At 37.3% G+C, this 22,605-nt stretch overlaps 2 protein-coding genes across 4 annotated transcripts in view; one reads left to right on the forward strand and one right to left on the reverse strand.

Annotated features, from left to right (window-relative positions):
• LOC132066449 (thymidylate kinase-like) overlaps positions 1–18,035 on the forward strand; it is a 93,240-nt gene extending 75,205 nt beyond the window's left edge. Inside the window, exons 3-7 of the mRNA XM_059459758.1 lie at positions 2,630–3,004; positions 3,146–3,171; positions 17,106–17,188; positions 17,267–17,326; positions 17,896–18,035. Of these exons, the coding sequence (XP_059315741.1) occupies positions 2,630–3,004; positions 3,146–3,171; positions 17,106–17,188; positions 17,267–17,326; positions 17,896–17,994 (643 nt within the window). The 3' untranslated portion in view covers positions 17,995–18,035. The remainder of the gene's footprint in view (positions 1–2,629; positions 3,005–3,145; positions 3,172–17,105; positions 17,189–17,266; positions 17,327–17,895) is intronic.
• A 1,547-nt stretch (positions 18,036–19,582) lies between these two features.
• Positions 19,583–22,252, reverse strand: LOC132068692 (uncharacterized). Of its 3 annotated transcripts, none has more exons than XM_059462363.1 (4): positions 22,004–22,252; positions 20,885–20,966; positions 20,026–20,184; positions 19,583–19,852 (listed from the first exon to the last, which is right to left on the reverse strand). In XM_059462363.1, exons 1-4 carry the CDS (start codon positions 22,106–22,108, stop codon positions 19,758–19,760), a joined length of 441 nt encoding a protein of 146 aa, XP_059318346.1. In that variant the 5' UTR covers positions 22,109–22,252; the 3' UTR covers positions 19,583–19,757. The 3 variants fall into 3 exon arrangements, with proteins under 3 accessions (XP_059318346.1, XP_059318347.1, XP_059318345.1); XM_059462364.1 differs by having other exon boundaries at positions 21,911–22,252; XM_059462362.1 differs by having other exon boundaries at positions 21,953–22,250.
• Positions 22,253–22,605: the final 353 nt, after the last annotated feature.

A 22,605-nucleotide genomic window follows, 5' to 3' on the forward strand; every position in this document is an offset into this window, starting at 1 on the left:
TTTAGAATAGTATTTGAGTGTACAGTGAAATGGTCATTCAACTTTTAATGGTTATTTTGATAATTCACATTTTTAAATTAGAGTCCTTTTATTTTTAGAATAATATGATACTATGACATGATATGATGATTCACTCTCCAAATGTATCTAAGAAGTTTAACATACAAAACCAAGGTTTTGCTTTAAAAAACAAAAGGGGAGAGACATTTGCAAGTATAATACTCCCGCCGTTAAAGGAACTTATTTTAATTCCCGTAAAAATAATGATTTCTTTTTATTTTATATTTAAAAAATAATTTACCTGCCTCATAGCCCAATAAAATATATATACCTCAATTTACACTACAAGTTCAAAACTGTTCCATTTTTCTAAACTCTAATAAGTATCCAGTCAAATAGATCAAACAGAGACTCAAGTTAAATGGAAGGCTGTAATCGATCCTTCATAAAACCCTAGGCGCGCAACATAGTTTTAGACTTTGCACGGGAAATTGCGGCAACTCAAAGATCCAAAACCACTTCTATCTCTTAGATCATATCGCCTAATCAGGTTCCTCAAAAATCCTTCTTAATGGTTTCTGCATAACCCATTTCTATCAATATATAGGATTTAAGGTTACTGGCACACAAACATTTTTGAAAAATATTTATTTACTTCCATAGTTTGATTTAAATTAATGCTTGTGCTTACTTTGAGTCTCGAAAACATACTCTATGACAAGTTTATAACCACATTTTAATACATACACATCTTTAATTTAGAAAAAAATCTCTTTTTATTCTTTAAACTCTGTGTCTAGTCAAACTAAGACACTAAAATTGGGATGGAGAGATTATATTTATTAAAAGTTGTTTGGTGTAGTGTACTGCCAATAGGGTAGATTAGACCATTGGATTTTGGAGTAACGAGCGATTATTTTCGTGAAATTTAATTAATTATAGGTTTCATGGTGAGATGAGATATGCCTGCAATTTTACCCTTGTAAGTTTTCTCTATGCTCAATTTCTTACTTTAGTAGTCCCTCCGTCCCAATTTATGTGGCACTATTTGACTTGACACAAGTTTAAGAAAGAAAGGAAAACTTTTGAAATTTGTGGTCTAAAATAAATATTAGATATTTGTGTGGCGATAAATCATTTTATTAAGAATAAAAGGAGAATTTTAAAATAAGTTGTTTCTAATTATAGAAAGGTGATATTCTTTTTGAGATAAACTAAAAAGGAAAGGATGCGACATAAATTGGGACAGAGGGAGTAAAAAGATTTTGTATCTGGATGTCATGGTTGATCTCAGTTTCGTATGGTCATGTAGAAACTGTAAGATAATGTGTATTCCTGAATAATCTCATTTTTCAATTATTCAACCATTTCGTTTTTACCAAGTTCAATGTTTGCTAGATTTGTCAACATTTATCTCTTTCAATGCAACAACAAGAAGATCTTACTTGTAACAAGTGGTTTTGTTGGTTGATGAATTGGTCACATTTTATTCATGAAATGACTTATATTGGTATTAGTCTGGATACGACAAAATCATTCATCGTTTTTTATGTCCTTGGTACCTCTGCTTATATGCTAGTGGGGTAGTTTAGACTAGGGGCATATGCATAATTTTTTGTAAGCGGTATTGATATTTAAGAACCTGAACATGTAAACAAATCATTATAACGACATTGTATTTAAAAAAAATTTAGATCATGTTAACAAACTTAATTCTAGTACATTACTACGATCGCCTCCACGAATTTACACTTGTTGAAGTATATTTCTAATAGCCTCATTTACAATATATTTAACTTTTGTTGGTTTAAGGCAAAAAAGAGTACAAGTTTAGTGGTTTCTTTGTCACCTTTAAATACATCAGGGTTCGATCCCTTCTAAGCATTATTTTTAAAACAACAACTGAGGTCCAAAATTTTATAATACAGGTTGCAAATGAGGATCAAACTCCCAACTTTTCTGCGTAAGCTAGGTAGAAGAGGCACTGAACCAGTGAGCTGAGACACTTTAGCAGTTTAGTGGTGTCATTTTGTTTATCTAATATATTTTTGCATATTATTTACTTGTGTATTTAGTAAAACAATTCGACAAAGTGGTGTCAGATGATGCTGCTTGGCCCAAGGTAAATTCACCCTTAGTTTGGACTTTAGAGGTCCTACTTCCTGCAATTGAATTTACTATGATTGTTTGATGACTTGTGTTTGTCCTGTGTCCATTTGCCATTTCTTTATCAATTGCCATTGAGATCCTTTACCACTAGTGTTATTGCATAAATGAACCTCTTAGTGACAAGTACGAGATTATATGAAGCAAGGACTGTATATACATTTATGTCTATATCTAAGATGTAAATTCATGTATTTGTGGATGCAACACATTTAAGTAAGCAATACACATATTTTGCTAGAAAAAAGTTCCGCTAAGAGCATAATACATTATCTGTGCATTGTTTCCTATACTATGTATAGTGCCTACATGTTAGAGTTGTGGTTTTAAGGACATATGTTAAATGATCGGAACTTCATAGGTTTGCTCTATGCATCATTGGACTTAACTTATGTAGTATGTCATATTTTTTATTTATACAGGAGAATTAAAGTCGTGGAGTAAACTTGTTTGGTTGCAACAGCTCTGTTCTAAATACAGTGTGTGTTTTTTTCCCCAGAAAATTTGGTGTAGTAGCGGCTCAGGGGTCATTGAAGTCTAGATCAAGTTTGATGTTACCTTTTAAGCCTTCAAGAAATATTCACATGGAAAACAAAGTTAACAGCACTTCAAGAGGTGCCTTAATTATTTTAGAAGGGCTTGACCGCTATGGGAAGACATCACAATCTAGCAGACTATACAAGTACCTCGATGAGCAAGGACATTCAGTTGAATCATGGAGATTCCCCGATAGAGATACAGGTGTTGGGAAAATGATTTCTTCTTATCTTGCTAACAAGGCGCAGTTGGATGACCATGCAATCCATCTTCTCTTCAGCGCAAATCGTTGGGATAAGAGGTATTTCAATTCATCTGACCTAATTTGTACAGCAATATGTATTTTGCGAAAGGTGATGCCTAGAGTGCCTGATAGACAGAAGTCATCTACTTGCTAGGAGTACATTATATATTGGCATGTCCTCTGTGAAAAAGTATTTAGGCACAGATTGAAAGAGAAACTAAGAGGTGCTGAAATTGTCTATGCTAGTTTTCAATTTAAAATAACTACTTGACAAGTTCTCTGCATCAATTGTCATCGTTCTGGGAGAATATGGGCATAACAAACTGAGAGAAAGTACAATATGTGTTCTTGGTCTTCAGCCATCTTAAGTCGTTTCCTAAGTTGCTCGGACTTGGGTGCGGGTGTCCGATACGGGTGCGGATCTAGAGGTCGGATCCTTCATGATCTAAATTTTAAGATTCGCGGGTACGGATCCAGGTATGGACACGGCTGCTGGGATCGGCTAATTATAATTCAAATATCTAAAAATAGAGTTGTAAAAGCACACCCCCGGATTATGCCCACCCTGCTTAATCAAAAAAAAAAAAAAAAAAGTTATAGTGGACTATTTAGGCGGAAAGGAATGCACGAATTTTTGAGAGCAAGTTTGAATCTGTAATTATTATTAAGTACAAATGCATCTCGTTACTGGTTTTTTGGTGTAACATGGCTATTGCAAATGATATAGAGGTGTAACATGGCTATTGCAATAGAGTCTGGAGCCTAAAGGGCATAATTTGCCACAAAAAAACTAAAGGGGGTTGCCCTTTCCACGATAAACCAAAAGGGGTTTATCGTGGAGGGTGCTACGTTATACCCCAAATTTTTTTCTTTGTCAGATATCAATTTTAAAAAATAAATAAATTATAAGTAAAACGTTGGCTGGTCCACGTTTTACAAAATTTATATTTTGTCAAACATGGACCAGCCAACGTTTTACAAAATATATATTTTGTAAAACATATATTTTGTAACATTTGTCACACAGATATCAGAACCCCCAAATCTTACGAGCCCTAATTTTTACTTTCTTCCTCCTGCCTTCTTCACCATTGTTACTTCCCCCCCTTCTCATCTAAAAATCTTTTCCTTCTCCTTCATTTGTTATCTTTTTAAATTTTTTTATTCCCTGCGTTGTGGTCTAATTTTTGGACCAATTTCTTCATCAAAAACTTTTTGTTGCTATCTAAATTAAGGTATTTTTTCTAACTCATATAATATTGTGTATTTATGGTAGATGTATGATATCTGTTTATCTTATATATCTTGATTGTATGTATTTTTTAATTTTTTGATTGTGTGATTTTTATCTGAACTTTAAACATGATTGTTAGAAGTATTGTTATATAAAAGGTCTGATTTGTTAAGTAACACTTTTGAAGAAATTTGTTCTTATGTTACTGTCTATGTTGCTCGGACTCGGTGTCGAGTGTGCAGATACGGGTACGGATATAGAGGTCGGATTCGGCATAATCTAAATTTTAAGATTCGGGGGTACGGATCTAGGTGCGGATACGGGTGCGAGAGATTCGGCTAAAATAATTCAAAATTATAAGAAAAATAACTAAATCTATGCCTAGAAATAAAAAACAAAAATAATTTTTTATAGTTATGTTTCATTTATAATTAAATATTAATTTTTAATTAACTTGAAACCTCTTCTAGATACAATAAGTGTCCACTCTTCAAGAGCTCTCTGTTTCTTTCAATTTGGCCTCAAATTTTTTCTCAGATTGGTCCATGGATTTGGTCAAAGTATCCAATGTCGTTTGACTTGATCCGACACGAATCTGGTGTCGGTGTCGGTGTCGGACACGGGTGCGGCAGCAAAAGTGAAGGGTCCGAGCAACATAGGTTACTGTTATTTTCGTGGGTTGTTGGACCGAAATTTGCTATTTTTGTGGATTATTTTGCATTCAAATATTAAATCCGAATATGAAATACGATGTCTACATTATATGTTGTATGCTTCCTTTCTTTTCTATCCCACCCAACCAAAAATAAGAAAAAGAGAACAAGAAAGAAGACAAATAAAATGTTGTAGGAGATTTTCTTTTGGTGCCTTGATTAATTTTTTTTTTAAAATTATCGAATGAACAGACCCCCTTTGCTAAAAATTGGCAATGTCTATTTTAACATTGCTTATTTATGTTATATTCTCTCAATCATTTTGCTGGATTTGCTTTTTTAGTTAGGTTGTCCTATTTGTTTTATTATTCGTTTTATTTATAGGTATGGAGCTTCCACGGGTGCCCCTACATCTGGGGCGAGAAGTGTACGATGTGCTAATACTCCAGGAGAAGCATCGATCACAGGGTGTGTGGAATGGGATCTTGAAAGGACCGAAAGCTTGCCTAATTGCACGCCACTCGGATCTCGAAATTTGGAGGCACGTGAGGCGTCATCCTTTTCATCCTCACATCCTTGACTACTTTGGCAGGTGTGGATTTGGGGGAGTAGTAGAGGTAGGATTTGTACTATATGATTGGGGAGTCATCACTGCGCTTATACAGAGATGGCGTCTTGAGACGCACACCTTTCATCTGTGTACGGGTGAGGCAACTATCACATTACAAGATATTGAGCTCATGTTTGGCATGGTTGTAGATGGTTACCTCTGAATCAAGCTAATCTTTAGAAATATAAACATTGTGGGGTGGCAACAACATTGATCTAGCTTCGGTTACACCCAGGATTGTTTTAACGGTGTTAGTAGGTTGGAAGTAAATAAATTAGTTGAATATATGAATGGCTTAGATGCCATTACAGATCAGACCGCAGAAATTGATGTGCAAAAGCGAGTTAGGTTGTACTTGCTATGGCTCTGGGGCGGCACGATATTTCCGGATAAGTCCGGTGACCTGCTTGTTTAGACTATTTGCTTGACAATGCGTGACCTTAACGCAATGAGTGCATAAGCTCAGGGAGCGGGCCCTGTGGCCGTCATATTTGTTTACTTGTACGTGCTTAAGGGCTTTCCATGACCAAGGCGAGGATGTGTGTGGATTCATTTCCTTGTTGAAGGTACGTGACCTTTGAAATTATATGATTTTATTTAGTTGTCTTATCTGAAAGTTATAAGCTTTCTATTTTTTTTTAAATTTTTTTAATATAAGTTTGGGCTTGGGAGCAAATTATACTGATGCAGCCACCACACACGGCTCTTGCACGAAAGTGGACTTATCGTAGAGTCTGCGAAAATGAGGCACGTGATGTGTTAGCCTTATGTAGGGATGTATTGTACAACCTAACAGATGGTCAGGTATTTTATCATAATTATGGTTGTTATTGGCATTTTGATATAATAGTTACGCTTATGTGTAATTCATTATTTTATTATCATGTAATTTTATGTTCTTTCTATCATAATTTGTGTGGCAGCCTTATTCAGAGGCCATCAATAGACTCCCCGAGTGATGTCGGCGTGGCCGAGACATTTGGATGGCGCAGGTACCCCTTATTTGTGGAATTTATCGTGAGTGGCACATGGTAGACCGCGTTCTCGGATAGTTTGGTAGGAAACAACATATTCCGGGATCATGTGTTGAGATTGATCCTTTTCATTACAAACGTGACAAGTGGTATGCTATAAGAGAGGAGGATGAACAACATTTTATGCGTACGGACTCTTTATGGGCTGATCGTTGACGAAGGTTAATTTTCGCCGAGTATCAAACTGAAGAGCCAGAGGCACTATTAGAGTACTTTTGTTGGTATGGACGTCACTTGCGCACTTTCATAGGAAATCCCGCGCATAATGTGGATAGAGGATATCAACACATGGCAGGCAGACATGAGGCATTAGTACTTACATTACATTGCATTAGATGTTTGATATTTTTATATGTGTCTTAGACCATTGTCAAATCTTATTATTTAATTTATTTTAGGCTTCAGGACATCAAGAATCGTACCAAGATCTCACCGTGTCTAATGGAATGAAGGAATTAGCAGAGAAGTTTAGCCACATTAATACAAAGTCGCTGCTGCCTCCCCGGGGACGATGTTGAGTTTCGCTCCAAATTATACACCATCGTCGGTGTACGTTGAGCCGCCTACTGTGTATGTTTCATGTCGTCAACGTCCTTACGTACCTAGACTTGCGGCGCGTGGTAGAGGACGCCAAGCAGATAACAGACGGGGTCAAGGCCCTGTGGATCACCAGTTGGTTGATGAAGATGAGGTTCGTTTTGATCAAGATATGTCCAGCTCATCGATGTATGTTCCCGAGGTTTCACGTGTCCAAACACCGAGCGTAATCACACCTGAGGGGCCTTTTTGCCATGCGCATCGTCTCAGCCTATTAGCCTCATAGGTATGGTCCAACGTTATGGTGTTCAAACAGGCACTTTTTATGGGATGATAGCTGGTTTTCCTACATTCGCTAGATATAATTCTCCAAGTGGGAGGAGACTGAGTTTTACCGACGTGAGTATTCTAACCACTCAAATAGCTTGTATCTTGTTTAATTTCATTTATTTAATGGCTACTTTATGTGTATATTATTTATTTTGCATAGTCTTCCATGGCATTTGATGTTGGATTCTCACACCTTCCTATGCCGAATGTACAGACCTTAGAGCCACAACTTCGTTTTTGATTCAAAGTATTTATCTATTAAGTAAGTTAGATTAAGAAGTCTTTAATTAAGAAGTCTTTAAGGGGTGATATGGGTTCCAATCCGAGCTTATGAGTGATGTGGTGACTTGTGGTTGTTATGTGGTGTCTTGTTAGCGATGTTTATTCTTGTTGGATTGCTTTGATGTTGTTGTTGGTATATGGTATTGGAGGAAGTCCTTGTTACAGGGGAGATGCTGTCCGATTTTACGTAGAAAAGCTACTTGTATAATTCCTCTGTCTTTTTTTTTTATTGTAGTACAAAAAAAACTTATATTTTGTATGGCATTTACAGGATGCAGTAGTGATACAAGAGGAGGTTCACCAACATAAACGAGAGCGCCGGCAAGCTAAGTGTGGCATGGGGGAAAGAAGGGACAATGTAAAAATGTCTAGACTTGTGTTTCAAATAGTCACAAATTGTGTATTTGGTCATTGCAATAAGTTTAATTTCAAACATGGAGTATGCACTTTGAATTCATTGCACTTTGTTAGTAGGCTGACACTTTTGAATCCGTGCACTTTGAATTCAAGGCTTACTAAAATATCTCCCAGGTTATCAAGACACTAGCATGAAATATGAGAATTGATTGCTAATACAAATAGTCCTTGATAAATTCTCATATTTGATGCTAGTGTCCTTATTACCTGGGAGCTAAGTTGCTCGGACTCTCCAAATATGTTGTCGCACCCCTGTCGGATCCTCCAAAAATACACTACTTTTGGAGGATTCGACACGCACCCGACGAAATTTCTGAAGAGTCCGAGTAACTTAGCCTGGAAGATATTTTAGTAAGCCTTGAATTCAAAGTGCAATGATCAACGTGCCTTGAAATTAAACTTATACTCCCTGTTTACATATAAAGTGCAATGACCAAATACACAATTTGTGACTATTTGAAACACAAGTCTAAACATTTTTACATTGTCCCTTCTTTCCCCCGTGCCACACTTAGTTTGCCGCCACTCTCGTTTAGATCTACGTTGGTGAACCTCCTCTTGTATCACTACCGCATCCTGTAAATGCCATATAAAATAGAAGTTATTTTTGTACTACAATAAAAAAAGACATAAAAGAATTATACAAATAGCTTTTCTACGTAAAATCGGACAACATCTCCCGTGGACTTCCTCCAATACCATATACCAACAACATCAAAGCAATCCAACAAGAATAAACATCGCTAACAAGACACCACATAACAACCACAAGTCACCACATCACTCATAAGCTCGGATTGGAACCCATATCACCCACAGCCAAGACTTCTAATTTAACTTAATAGATAAATACTTTGAATAAAACGAACCTATGGCTTGGGAAGTCCGTACATCGGCATAGGAAGGTGTGAGGATCCAACATCAAATGCCATGAAAGACTATCTAACATCAAATGCCATGAAAGACTATGCAAAATAAATAATATAGACACATAAGGTAGCCATTAAATAAATGAAATAAACAAGATACAAGCTATTTGAGTGGTTAGAATACTCACGTCGGTAAAAGTCAGTCTCTTCCCACTTGGAGAGCTATGTCTAGCGAATGCAGGAAAACCAGATCCCATAAGAGGTGCTTGTCTGAACACCATAGCATTGGGCCATACCTGTGAGGCTAATAGGTTGAGACGATGCGAATGGCAGAAAAGGCCCCTCAGGTGTGATTACGCCCGGTGTTTGGACACGTGGAACCTCGGGAGCAGACATCGATGAGCTGGACATATCAAAATCTATTATTGGGTAATATGCATCATCAACTGCAAGCATCGATGAGCTGGGCATATCTTGATCAAAATGAACCTCATCTTCATCAACCAGCTGGAGATCCACAGGGCCTCGACCCCGTCTGTTACCTGCTTGGCGTCCTCTACCACGCGCCGCAGGTCTAGGTACATTAGGACGTTGACGACGTGAAACATGCACAGTAGGCGGCTCAAAGTACTCCCGAGCGATGGTGTATAATTTGGAGCGAAACTCAACATCGTCCCAGGGAGGCTACAGACATAGACTAACGTGTATTAACGTGTCCTAAAACTTTCTCTGCTAATTCCTTCATTTCATTAGACATGGTGGGATCTTGGTACGATTCTTGACGTCCTGAAGCCTAAAAAAATTAAATAATAAGATTTGACAGTGGTCTAAGACACATATAAAAATATCAAACCTCTAATGCAATGTAATGTACGTACTAATGCCTCATGCCTGCCTGCCATGTGTTGGTATCCTCTATCCACATTATGCGCGGGATTTCCTATGAAAGTGCGCGAGTGACGTCGATACCAATAAAAGTACTCTGATAGTGCCTCTGGCTCTTTAGTTTGATACTCGGCGAAAATTAACCTTCGTCGACGATCAGCCCATAAAGAGTCCGTACGCATAAAATGTTGTTCATTTTCCTCTTTTATGGCATACCGCTTGTCACGTTTGTAATGAAAAGGATCAATCTCAACACATGGTCCCGGAATATGTTGCTTCCTACCAAACTGTCTGAGAACGCGGTCTACCATGTGCCACTCACGATAGATTCCACAAATGAGGGGTACCTGCGCCATCCAAATATCTCGGCCACGCCGACACCACTCGGGGAGTCCATTAATGATGGCCTCTGAATAAGGCTGCCACACAAACTATGATAGAAAGAACATAAAATTACATGATAAGAAAATAATGAATTACACGTAAGCGTAACTAATATATCAAAATACCAATAACAACCATAATTATGATAAAATACCTGACCATCTGTTAGGTTGTCCAATACATCCCTACATATGGCTAGCACATCACGTGCCTCATTTTCGCGTACTTTACGACGAGTCAACTTTCGTGCGCAGGGCCGTGCGCGGTGGCTGCATCAGTATAATTCGCTCCCAAGCCCAAACCTATATTAAAAATTAAAAAAAAAATAGAAAGCTTATAACTATCAGATAAGACAACTAAATAAAATCATATAATTTTAAAGGTCACGTACCTGCAACAAGGAAATGAATTCACACACATACTTGGCCTTGGTCATCGAAGCGTGGCACAGACAAGTAAACAAATATGATAAATGCAGCCTCGCTCAAGCTTGTGCACTCATTGCGTTAAGGTCACGCATGTCAGCAAATAGTCTAAATTAAGCAGTCACCCACTTATCCGAAATATCGTGCCGCCCCAGAGCCATAGCAAGTATAACCTAACCCGCTTTTGCATATCAATTTCTGTGGTCTGATCTGTAATGGCATCTAAGCCATTCATATATTCAACTAATTTATTTACTTCCAACCTACTAACACCGTTAAAACAATCCTCACCGGTGCCCAACCGCAAGCTCGTGGATCAACCGTTGCCACCCCCAATGTTTATATTTATAGCATTAGCTTGATTCAAGGAATTAATCTACAACCATGCCAAACGCGAGCTCAATATCTTGTAATGTGATAGTCGCCTCACCCGTACGCATGAAAGGTGTGCGTCTCAGGACGCCATCTCTGTATAAGTGCAGTGATGACTCTCCAATCATATGGTACAAATACTACCTCTACTACTCCCCTAAATCCACACCTGCCAAAGTAGTCAAGGATGTGAGGATGACGCCTCACGTGCCTCCAAATTTTGAAATCCGAGCGGCGTGCAATTAGGCACGCTTTCGGTCCTTTCAAGATCCCATTCCACACACCTTGTGATCGATGCTTCTCGGGAGACAGGGGCAAATTGTACATTCGGCCCTTGATGTAGGGGCACCCGTGGAAGGTCCATACCTAAATAAAACGAATAATAAAACAAATAGGACAACCTAACTAAGAAAGCAAATCTGCAAAATGATTGAGAGAATATAACATAAATAAGCAATTAAGGTGTACGTACGGTGTTCGAACCCCCGCACAACAAAGCATGGTATTTGTCTTTCGGGAGGAGGAGCGGGTGTTAAGGTCCCTAATTACCGATCGAGTCGCCGGGACGATTAATCGGAAAGTCGTGCCCAACACGAGTGTCTAAGCCCTTGTTCTTGTTCCTTGACTTGCCTATGATAGCTGATTTTTGAAATTCATTCAGGGAATTGCAGATCTGGAAACTTGTTTGAGAAAGTTCTGAATCTTTGTGACTTGATAAAATCCAACTGAATCCTACACTGCTAATTCAAAGTATCCATTACACTGAATCCTACACTGCTAGGCATACTCTTGATTTCGTCTTGGCGGAATTATTATTTTTTCTTTATCAAGTAAGCTTTTATCAAAAGGCATCCAGAGGATGAAAATCTGTACATTATTCATGATATACTTTTGACTTATAACTAAAAAAAGAACAAAACTGGAGTGTATAAATGGAAATTGTGGTGAGTTAGAGTTGATACAACTAGAGCTGGCTTGCCGTACTATGAACATGCTCCAAATCTAATAACTACCCATGTGGAGGCTCATAATTAATTGTGTGTGGTTTAGCTTTATAATTGCCTGCTGTTTACTTTTGTTGTTTATTTGCCTTTAGTTTTGGTTTCATAATAAACGTAGTGCTGCTTAGAATTTAGAAGTGGGTTAAGGACTTGAGCTGAATGTATTTGTTTGTTTTCTTTGCTAACCACTTTATTAAAACATCCTTTGACATTGAGAAATGATTCACTAGCATCTGCGCTGTTGCTTTTGCTTAAACTAGGTGGCTATTTTTGTAGGTGGATAGAATGTGAAGAGGACCCGATATTGTTGATTATTTGAATAAAACATGTCCAAATGAAGTAAATAGAAATCAAGGATTCATATAACCAATCCCGACTAACTTGTAAACAAGGATACCTCAGAGGAAACAGGTCCACTGAAAACCTACAAATAGTATATTCGATTCTTAAGAAATGAACAGAGGCTTCCTTGTGGATTCTTCCCCCCATTTTCAGAGGGGAAGAGTATTATTAGCTCTTCCTGTAAATTAAGCTCCATGCCTTTGTCAGATTCGTCCAGAGAATTACCATGCCTCGGTAAAGAATTGCTTGTATAGTTTCCCTGATAGTTGGGCTGATTTGATTGTGAAAGTGGTGGAGCCATACCTTTGGTGAATTATTCATGATATACTTTTAAGAAAATCGTAGTTGATACAGCTAGAGTTTTCTTGCCTTACTAAGAAAATGCTCCAGATCTAACACTACCAATGTGGAGCCTCATAATAAATTTTTGTCGTATTATTTTTGAACAATATTTTCAAAGAAAATTTGCTATGGAAGTTTTTTCCTTCATATGGATGACTACAAGAGAACTGAAAACCTCATAGTCTTTAGATGTCAGTTAAGGACATGAGGTGAATGTATTTGTTCATTTTCATTGCATACAAGTTGATTAAAACATCCTTTGACATTGGGTTTGCGATTTTGCTTTAACTAGGTGGCTCTTTTGTAATGCTATACTGTTTTTGCTATTCATGTGAAAAATTGGTGAGATGCAATCTTAACTCGATCGTTTTGTGCTGTTGAATTTCAGGAAGTGGAAGCTAATATTAAACACCAACCCGTACTTGCTGACTGCATGGATTTGAAACAATGAAGCCTTGGCATTTCTGTGTTTTTGATTTTCTATTGTGATAGATACATTAATGTTCTTTCGTTGTATACTGATGTTGAACAATGTTCTGTTTCGTTTTGTCCATCACATCTGTTATGTTTAGTATCAGACTGATATTTCCGTCTGCTTACTACATTTACCATCATCATCTTTGCTATAAACCTGAATCCGAGAACTAGCATGTACCAAATTTTCATCTTTGTCCCAGTTGGATCGAGTCCTGACTGGATGGCTCCCGCATTCAATCCTTATCTTGTATTCCACCCGAAAATCAAACCCCATTACTTTGCTAAGCCAATGATGTTGAGGAGAAGTACTTTAAGACGTTGATCTAGCTTGTAAGTGATTTTTGGGGGTTTGATCCGTAATAGACTACTTAGTACTTTAGATAAGGCCTCCAATGTTGAAATGCCTTTGTAGCCTATCAATTTTTCAGCAGCCGGAAGTTTCAAGTTTGGCTATGTTGGCTTACTGACCGAAAAAAGCAACTGGATGCCATCATGACGTTGAAGGATTGCTGACTATTCCAACACCCGAAGCATCACACTCAACAACAAATTCTTCTTTAAAGTTTACAAATAACACCGGGCATAAAATAATAAATTTTATGCAAATTTTTAAATAAATTTAGATCATATTCAATCCACTTAAAAGAATGCGTCGAAGCATATTTTGTTAATTAGGAGACAATCAAATTCCGAATGCTGATGAATTCACGGTGAATACCAAAAAAAAAAAAAATCCTAAGAAAAAAAAAACTTGTTGTTGAGATTGTGGTTGAGGCCAATCATTATTTTTTTCAAATGGTCGATTTTGCTAGCATCACCGACACACATATTTTGAGACTACGCGGCATGTTTCCTATAGCATAAGCTACATGTTTTTCGCCAAAGGAACATTTGGATTTTTTTAAATAAAGGCGATTAATGTGGAGCAACTCAAAGATGATTGCATGTGTGACAAATGATCCACCCAAGTCTTGCTATACACAAGTATGTCATCAAAAAATACAAGCACAAATTGACGTAGGTACTCCCGGAATACCTCATTCATTAAAATTCAAAAGGTAGAAACATGCATTCGTCAATCCGAATGGCATGACAAGGAACTCGAAATGACCATGATGTGTTACGAAAGCGGTCTTCTCAACATCCATAGAATCCATGCGGACTTGATGATAACCGCAGCGAAGATCAAGCTTGGTGAAAAAGTGTGTCCCGTGCAATTCTTCAAGTAACTCCTCCACTGTCGGAATAGGGAATTTGTCTTTTACTGTTTTAGCATTTAGCTCTCTATAATCCACGCAAAAGCGCCATGTTCCATCATGTTTCCGGACTAGTAATTGGGTGATGAGAATTGTGGTCGAATAATGCCTTGCTGAAGCATTTGCTGACATTGTTTCTCAATCTCATCTTCTGAAATTGAGGGTAACGATAGGGCTGAACTACCACTGGATTAGTTTGGTACTAAGCATATGCGATGGTATGAAAATGAACGCATAGGATTGAGCAGACCTACAGGTTCTTGGAAAAGGTGTGGAAATCGGCTAATACCTTCTTGAGCTCACCTTGCTTGGAATCTAGCGAAAGATGTAGGTGTGGCTGAAATAGTTGTTGTTGTCCATGTAAAATAATCTGCTTGTCCTTTACTTGAAATCTCATGGTCAATAAGGCAAAATCCCACAGAATAGGGCCTAGTGTTTGTAGCCATTTGATACCTAGGACAATATCAAAAGCATCCAAAGGAATCACATATAAATCAACACTGAAGGAATGGTTAGTTACACACAATTGCACTGCTGTGCAAATGCCCAAACTGGAAATCTTCTCGCCATTTGCCACTGATACATAGAGATTTCCTCGATGTTGGAAGGCAAATCTAGAGCGCTGGCTGCCGTTGAGCTAATAAAGTAGTGTGTAGCCCGAATCCACTAAGCTAAGCAACAACTTCTTATCAATTAAAACTTGCAACTGCATAGTATTTGCATGTTGTTTGCCTGTGATAGCATGGAGTGAGATGGCAGGTTCTCCGTTATCCGTTGTTACGTCAAATAAAGATTCCCCATCCTCTATTTCCAGCCAGAATAACTTTTTGCACTGATGGCCTGTAACATAAAGATCATCACAGTTGTAGCACAACCCCTTTGCACGTCGGGCAGCCATCTATCGCGAGTCAACCTTTTAACAAAAGGATTCGAAGCAGTTACTGTAAATCGGAGTCGCTGTTTAAATCTTTTACTTAACTTTTGATTGAACCATAGGTTTTGTGTGCTAGATAGCAATTTGTATCTTCCTCTCAAATGCTATACGAGACTCATTGCACACTAAGTTAGATGGGTTGTGCAATTCAACATCAAGACGAATCAAATCAACTAAACCAGCTGTAAACATATCCACTTGCTGGTCTATACATTTTTACAGATGATGCACGAGCCAACATTTTTTGGAAGTTCCTTTGATAATTTTCAACAGAACTAGTTTGTTTCAAGTTGATCAATTCCCTAGTGGATTACTTTTCATTGGTGGACCAAAACGGAGAGTACAATATTCTTTGAAGACACCCCAAGTTAAATTGGGTTCCTCCTGTTCCAGTTGATAAACCCACAATTGAGCAGCCTCCCCTACCATGTGAAAAGCGGCTAAACCTACTTTTTCTTGGTTGATTGTACGCTAGTTAGCGAAGAACTTCTCACAATGGTGAAGCCAAATAAGAGGATCTTCAGTTCCATCATAAGTAGGAAAGTCTAATTTAGTGTATTTGGGAACTATACCTCTTCCTCCGATGTTGTCATCAATACCAAAGTTACTGTTGTTGTTTCTTCCTCCGAGACGCACATCTATTTGTTCATATACATTATTGGTTCGCTGGAGTTGAAGCAGCACTGTTGTCTCCAACTTCAACTCCCTGATTATGCATGACGCCGTGGTGCGGATTAAGGCTTCAATCTGTTGCGATAGTTCGCTGAGAACTTGGCGTCCATCCTTGCTATGATAGCTGCCACTTTTATTGGTTGAGTTTGGGCTTCCTGTAAAAACTTCGCAGCTTTCCTTTTAAGTATTTTCGTCCATAGTTACAAGCTCCGATACCAAATTGTTAAGGTCCCTAGTCTTGGATCGAGTCGTTGGACGGTTAACTGGAAAATCAGGCCCAACACTTAGGTCTAAGCCCTTGTTCTTGTTCCTTGACTTGCCTATGATTGCTGAATTTTGCAATTCATTCAGGGAATTGCAGACCTGGGAACTTGTTTGAGAAAGTTCCAACTCTTTGTAACTTGATAAAATCCAATCTATTTTATTAATAACGTCAACTCTCTTAAATAGAGGGTTACAGTAGCAAGAGTCCTAACCAACTTAGAATAGCAAAAGTCCTATAAAACTGAAATAACAAGAATCCTAATCCACGCAGGAAGTTTTATTTGACTAACAAAATAATTCAGAAAACATTAATCATTATCTGTCCTATTAATTCTCTCGTCTGGAATATTGTTTCCCCACAAACGCATCAATAACAGCGGGTCAATACTCCTTGAAGTTTAAAACCTTTGTGCCAACTGCACTTGAGCCAGAAGCCCATGTGGCAGAAAAATAATATATCTTAGGTTGTGGAAAGATTTTCATTTAATTCACCTTCTTCTGGAATCAATGTAAGTACCTTTGTTTTTTGGAATATGTTATGATCTTCTGACCAAACAGATGTGTTAATGATCTTTCACCTGCTACTTTCTTTTCTATTCCTTTAAATTAAGTACCAGTCTTCATTTATACTTACCAACATTGTGATGAATTATATCGTCATTACCTGGAGGGTGTTACCTGGTTTAGCAGCCAACAGTTTTACTTTCATGTCAACTGTTTATGTAAGAATTTTCAGTCGAATCCACTCAGTGTTATCATGACTGTTAGCCTTCTGTCAAACTTGTTGCATTTAGGTCGTTCTAAATTTTCTTTCCAATAATGCAGAGTGCTACTGGAGGAACGAGTCTCATTATTGACCGCTATTCTTATTCTGGAGTAGCATTCTCATCTGCCAAGGGACTTGATATTGAATGTTGTAAGGTGATATCATGTCATACTTCCTCAACATTGCTATTTAATTTCTCAGACAAGTTTTAGCAATGAGATCTTTTGCTGCAGGCTTCAGAGGTGGGGTTGTTAGATCCAGATCTGGTTGTATACCTTGACATATCACCTGAGGTAGTTTCTACTCCCTCCGTCCCAATATAAGTCTTAGTTTGACTGTGCACAATTAAATCTTGTGGTCCTAAATTAAAGATGTGTATAATGTACTAAAATGTCATTTGAATCTTGTGGTTTTAAACTTGCAACGTAGGATGTTTGAATTGTCAACCTGCTAATTATAGAAAGAGACAACTCTTTTAGGGACAAACCAAAAAGGAAAAGTAACACACTTAAATTGGGACGGAGGGAGTAATATTCTATTATTGATTTTTCTTTGCTTGTCTTAAGTTAGGGAGATAGTGTGTGAATTGCAATTTATACAATTGAAATCTTAAGTTTGGATAGATGTGACTTTCTGAAGCAATGTCTGCTCCTGTCAGATACGCACACTCTCAGATATGCACACTTTGTAATCCAGGATGAGATGGGCTATTTCAGTTTATATTTCTAGTAGTTAGCAGCTTAGTCATAGCTTTACTAGTTAAATAAATATTCTGTCTATTCAGTTATTCTTTAATATGAAACAGTTACTCCTATAGTTCATTTGATTGTGGATATTGATGATTTGGTCTTGAAATAACCAGAAAGCTGCCGAGAGAGGAGGTTATGGAGGTGAGAGATATGAGCAGCTTGAGTTTCAAAAGAAGGTTTCCAAGTCTTATTTGGCTCTTCATGGAAGGTAGCTTTCCTTCGCTCTTTTTATAGTTGACCAACAAATAATGGTTTAATAAAAAGCTATGTAGCAACTAGCAAGTGATCTGATGTAAGCATTGGAATACTGACTCTTTGAGTTCGTTTGGATGTTCTTAATCAATTTGTGTATCTTGGTAATCAAGATTAAATATTTAAGGCCATTATGTTACGCCTTATAAATTGATTAAATGCTATTAGCTGAGATTCTGAATTGATACTCTGTGCAGTTTAACCAAGATAACAGGTTAACCTTGTATAGGTTCAGGCATCACATTCTAAAGCACTAACAATAAAGGTTATCGATGCAACCCTTCCTCTTGAAGATATGGAGAAAAGGCTGAAAGAAATTGTTTAAGACTGTATGACGGTATGCCTAAAAGGGAAACCATCGTCTCAATTATGGTTATCTTAGATCAAGTGTGCAGAATATCACCATGAATCTGCAACTCCCTGTGTAACATAATCTTCTTTTAGTATGAATTTTGCATATATTTACTGTTAGAGATTTCCTTGTCAGCGTGGAAGTTCTTTATGTCTTGTTGATACCGGTATACAAGTTTGTTGAGAGTTTGAATTTCCTTCACATTTTGTGGAGAGTATCTGGATTAAGTGGTGAATGGTGATGTTATGGAGTTAACTCAAATTTTGAGAATTTCTTTTCTATTAATTCAAATTTGCATTTTTGATTGATATAGGGAGGCTGAAGCCAAGTTTCTGTCTTGATGCTTCTTGTATTTAGAGTGCTGGTTTTCTGGAAACTGCATTTTCCCTGGCATCCTTTATTATTCAAAATGGTTTTCTCTTATTCCTGCCCTTTGCTTTTGGCAACAAAACAAAAAGGATGTTCGTGAGCTTAGTTGTTTAGCTTTAGTTTTATTCTGAAGGAGGTCTCTGTAATTATATTTTTTTTTATAAAATTAGTAAAACTGTGATAAGCATATAATATATTATTGAATCACCTACGTACAGAATCAACCTACACGAGGAGTGGGGGACTTGCATTGCTTGTCTTTCAAATACATTTTCTTCATATCACATAAAACTGTCTATTTTGCTCTTTGAAAAGATCTATGAAAAGTGCTGTATAAGCAAAGCTGACAAAACGCATCCAGATTAATGTGTTTCACTATCTGATTCAAGAAAGGAAGCAATCTCTCCTTCCTTGTGAAGAAGAACATGCTATGAACATTGACGAGAGGGAAAACCAGTGACGACCGTCAAGCATGGATCCTGTTATGTAGTTGGGGAGGTAAATAGCGTCGCACTGGATTATACACAACACATTTGGCAGAAGCGAGAGAATGATTGCTGAACCATTGGTCATTATCATCCATTCACATAATCCGTCTAATTACTACACTTCTTCCATACAAGCTATATTCGCGTCACAGCTACATGTCACCAATGAAGCAACTCTGTCGTTGTGTGTGTGTGTGTGTGTGTGTGTGTTAAGAACTCCATCAGAATTTTTGCTGCTAAGAAGCATTTAGAAATTTATACACCAGAGCTATAAAGTTTAGAAAAAGTTAAAGGACGAACTGTCCACTTTGCTGTGTCAAAGTGTGAACATTGAAGAAATTGAGGAATTACTATCAAGGTACCATGAGGACTAGAGTTTATTCAAGAATACAAGTGATTTACACATACAGTAAGTAAAGCCTGTGAGCATATATTTGCAGAATTTCTATTGACTGATAAAGTGTCAAGCGGTTTATTTAATTTATACATTTTTGACAAGAAGTAGTATTATGCTTTAGTCCTTTCTGGGTAATGCCATCTCATCTCTTGTGCTGCTGCTCCGTAGGTGCTCCAGCACTGCTTTCATTCCAGTGAGATATTCCACAAGTCCTTTGAAGTAGTCAGTTAGCAAAGAATAAAGTAAACCATGAAAAGGAAGTTTTTACTCAATAAGAAACACTCTAAATAATTACCCTAAACAATCAAGAATTTACGGTACCTGTTTCCAATGACAACCAAAGGAAAATATTACTCAGCTTCATTGTTTTACTGAAGAAAATTACCATTTGCATAGTTTCGACAGTCATGATGGTTAATCCTCAAGTCAGTATCCCATCCTTTGTTGAATCTGTTTGCCGCATCTATTGCATCACTCTCTGAATAGCCAACAAACCAGCACTTCCTTTTTGGCAGCTTCTTCAGTGTCCTAGTAAGAACAACTCCTGGCATGGTATAAACTTGAAGACGTGACTTCTTAGGAGACGATGTTTGAAAAACTTCCGGTCAAACTAATTAAACCACAGCTATATGAACTTATAATGGTTAAGAGACAGGAAAAACTACGACATTTGAAAAACTTCCGATCACACTAATTAAACCAAACTTATATGAGCTTATAATGGTTAAGAGACAGGAATAACTTGTTTCTTATTGATGATGACCATAACAGGTGTCGGCTCAATCTGAAGGAAATTATGCGCATAAGCTATGCAGACTTATTAAGAAGTGCGACTAGATATTGATCTCTATGGGCTATGATCGTCAGTTCAAAAAGAGAGCACGAGTTTGGGTATAATGCTGATTCAGAAATTGACTCAGTCTTACAGAATCAATGCCCAAACGAATTAAATTTATGAACTTGTTTATCATTCTGATAAGCTGGAAAGTTAAGATTAATCAATAACCCACTCATTTCTACTGTGGATTTTAGAGAACATTCCAAGTCACCTAAGCATCTTAGATGGGTGTAGTATATAGTTTCAGAGGATATAAGATAGTTCACTTCACCAAAAAGTACTGTATTTTCTCTCTGAGTTTGATAAAACAATGACACAGCTCACAGGCTCTTTCTTTGTTAGTATTTATTTGAATGGGACACGGATGGAGGTTAGTCAGAGAAAAGTTGGAAGTAAAAGGATTCACCTGGTACATTTCTGCCAGATAGAGCTGCAACAGCTACAGCTATGCTTTCAGGATCTTCAGGTTGGAAATCATACACTAAGGCCTACAACACATACATCAGTAACTTGTTAAAACCCTTCCTTTTTCCTGTTTAATCATTCGGTATCTGAAACTTTCTAGCTCCATAGATCTGTGTCGAGTGGATCTACTAAGGTAATTAACAATGAGAGGTTGTTTGGTTGCTGGTTAGGAGGTGATTTATTCATGTATTAAATTTAGCATAAGTAGTACCATGTTTGGTAACATTTTTTTGCTATGTAGAAATTCAACACGCCGAATACGGTGTTTGGTTAGCAAGTTAAAATCCTGCATAACTAATACATGTATAAGTTATGGGAGGGTAGAAGATGGAATAATATAGATGAATAACTAAACCCTGCATAACTAACTCTGCATAACTAATCGCTACATTACTCTAATTAACCAACAGCCAATCGACCCCTAAATGAATTGTCATGCGATGATTAACAATGAAGAGATTGTTCTTTTACCAGAATTACTTTTTTTGAAAGGAAATTCTTTTCTTTAAATATTTTGATCCTGCATTGCTAATACACACATTCTTATTCCATGTTCTATTTATATAATCATTTTTCTGTTACCTCCAACCAAAAACTCCATTAATTAAGCCGTAATTATTTTTCTTATGCATACAACTAGAAGAGTAAATATTTGGTGATTTACAAGAATGGCTTCGGAGGTGGATGGTCTTGAACTTTTGACCCCGCTTGCCTCTTAGGCAATACAAATTCTGCTCCATGAGCAATACTTTTGACTTTTGACCTTGAAGGTTTGCCCATGGCACAAACGAGGGTCAAAAGTTCAATACCACCCATTTTCAAAGTCATCGGGGGTAATTTCCTGATAAATTTTATGCTGGGATTATATAATCAACTAAGCTACCTTAATTGAAAACCATGTGATTGAAAAGAAAAAGAGTAATATTGGGAATTGGGTCTGCAAGAATCTATGTTTTGAGGACAAAACCTGAGAGTAGAGAGAGGAGGAGGAGGAGGGGTTGATGATGACCATGAAATGCTGAAAATCCCACAAATTGAGAGAGTAAGCAGTGGACATCACCAACTGGGCTGGCCCTTTTGCGGCTCTTAAAGGCACAGCTGCTACGTATACTTCATCTCTTCTTCTACTTGTTCCTATGGATTTTGCGAGTGAGCTCGATAGCATTTCTCTCTTCTTTTTTTGTGCGGTTACACTTGGTTTCAGGGACACCCACAAAATTTAATTCTCAATTCTTTCCCATATTATAACATGAAAGAGATTTGGTGTGGCAACAGCCACATACTACTGCATAATACTATTACATTTTTGGCAGAATACATGGACGATTTCATTAAACTTAGTCAGCATAATTTATTGACATATTTGAATTACGGTTTGTTCCGATTAAACACCCGAGCACATAAAACTTTCCTACTAGATACTTATGGATCAAATTTTGGAAAAGTTTCTACGTATGTTCTCAAATACCTATTACATGGAGAAGTCAACCACATAAAATTTGTTATTTCCTTTATTTATATGCATCACCTCAATTAGAACAAGCTTAAAGTTTTACGGCTCATTAAGGCTGATGTATATGATTAAAGGAGGTGAAGATTTGCTTACAAAATATGTCAAAATCATATGGCCAAACAAAGATTTGAAAAAATATTCTGAAAATA

This window comes from Lycium ferocissimum, chromosome 8, assembly GCF_029784015.1.
Source record: "Lycium ferocissimum isolate CSIRO_LF1 chromosome 8, AGI_CSIRO_Lferr_CH_V1, whole genome shotgun sequence".
NCBI classification, from domain to species: domain Eukaryota; kingdom Viridiplantae; phylum Streptophyta; class Magnoliopsida; order Solanales; family Solanaceae; genus Lycium; species Lycium ferocissimum.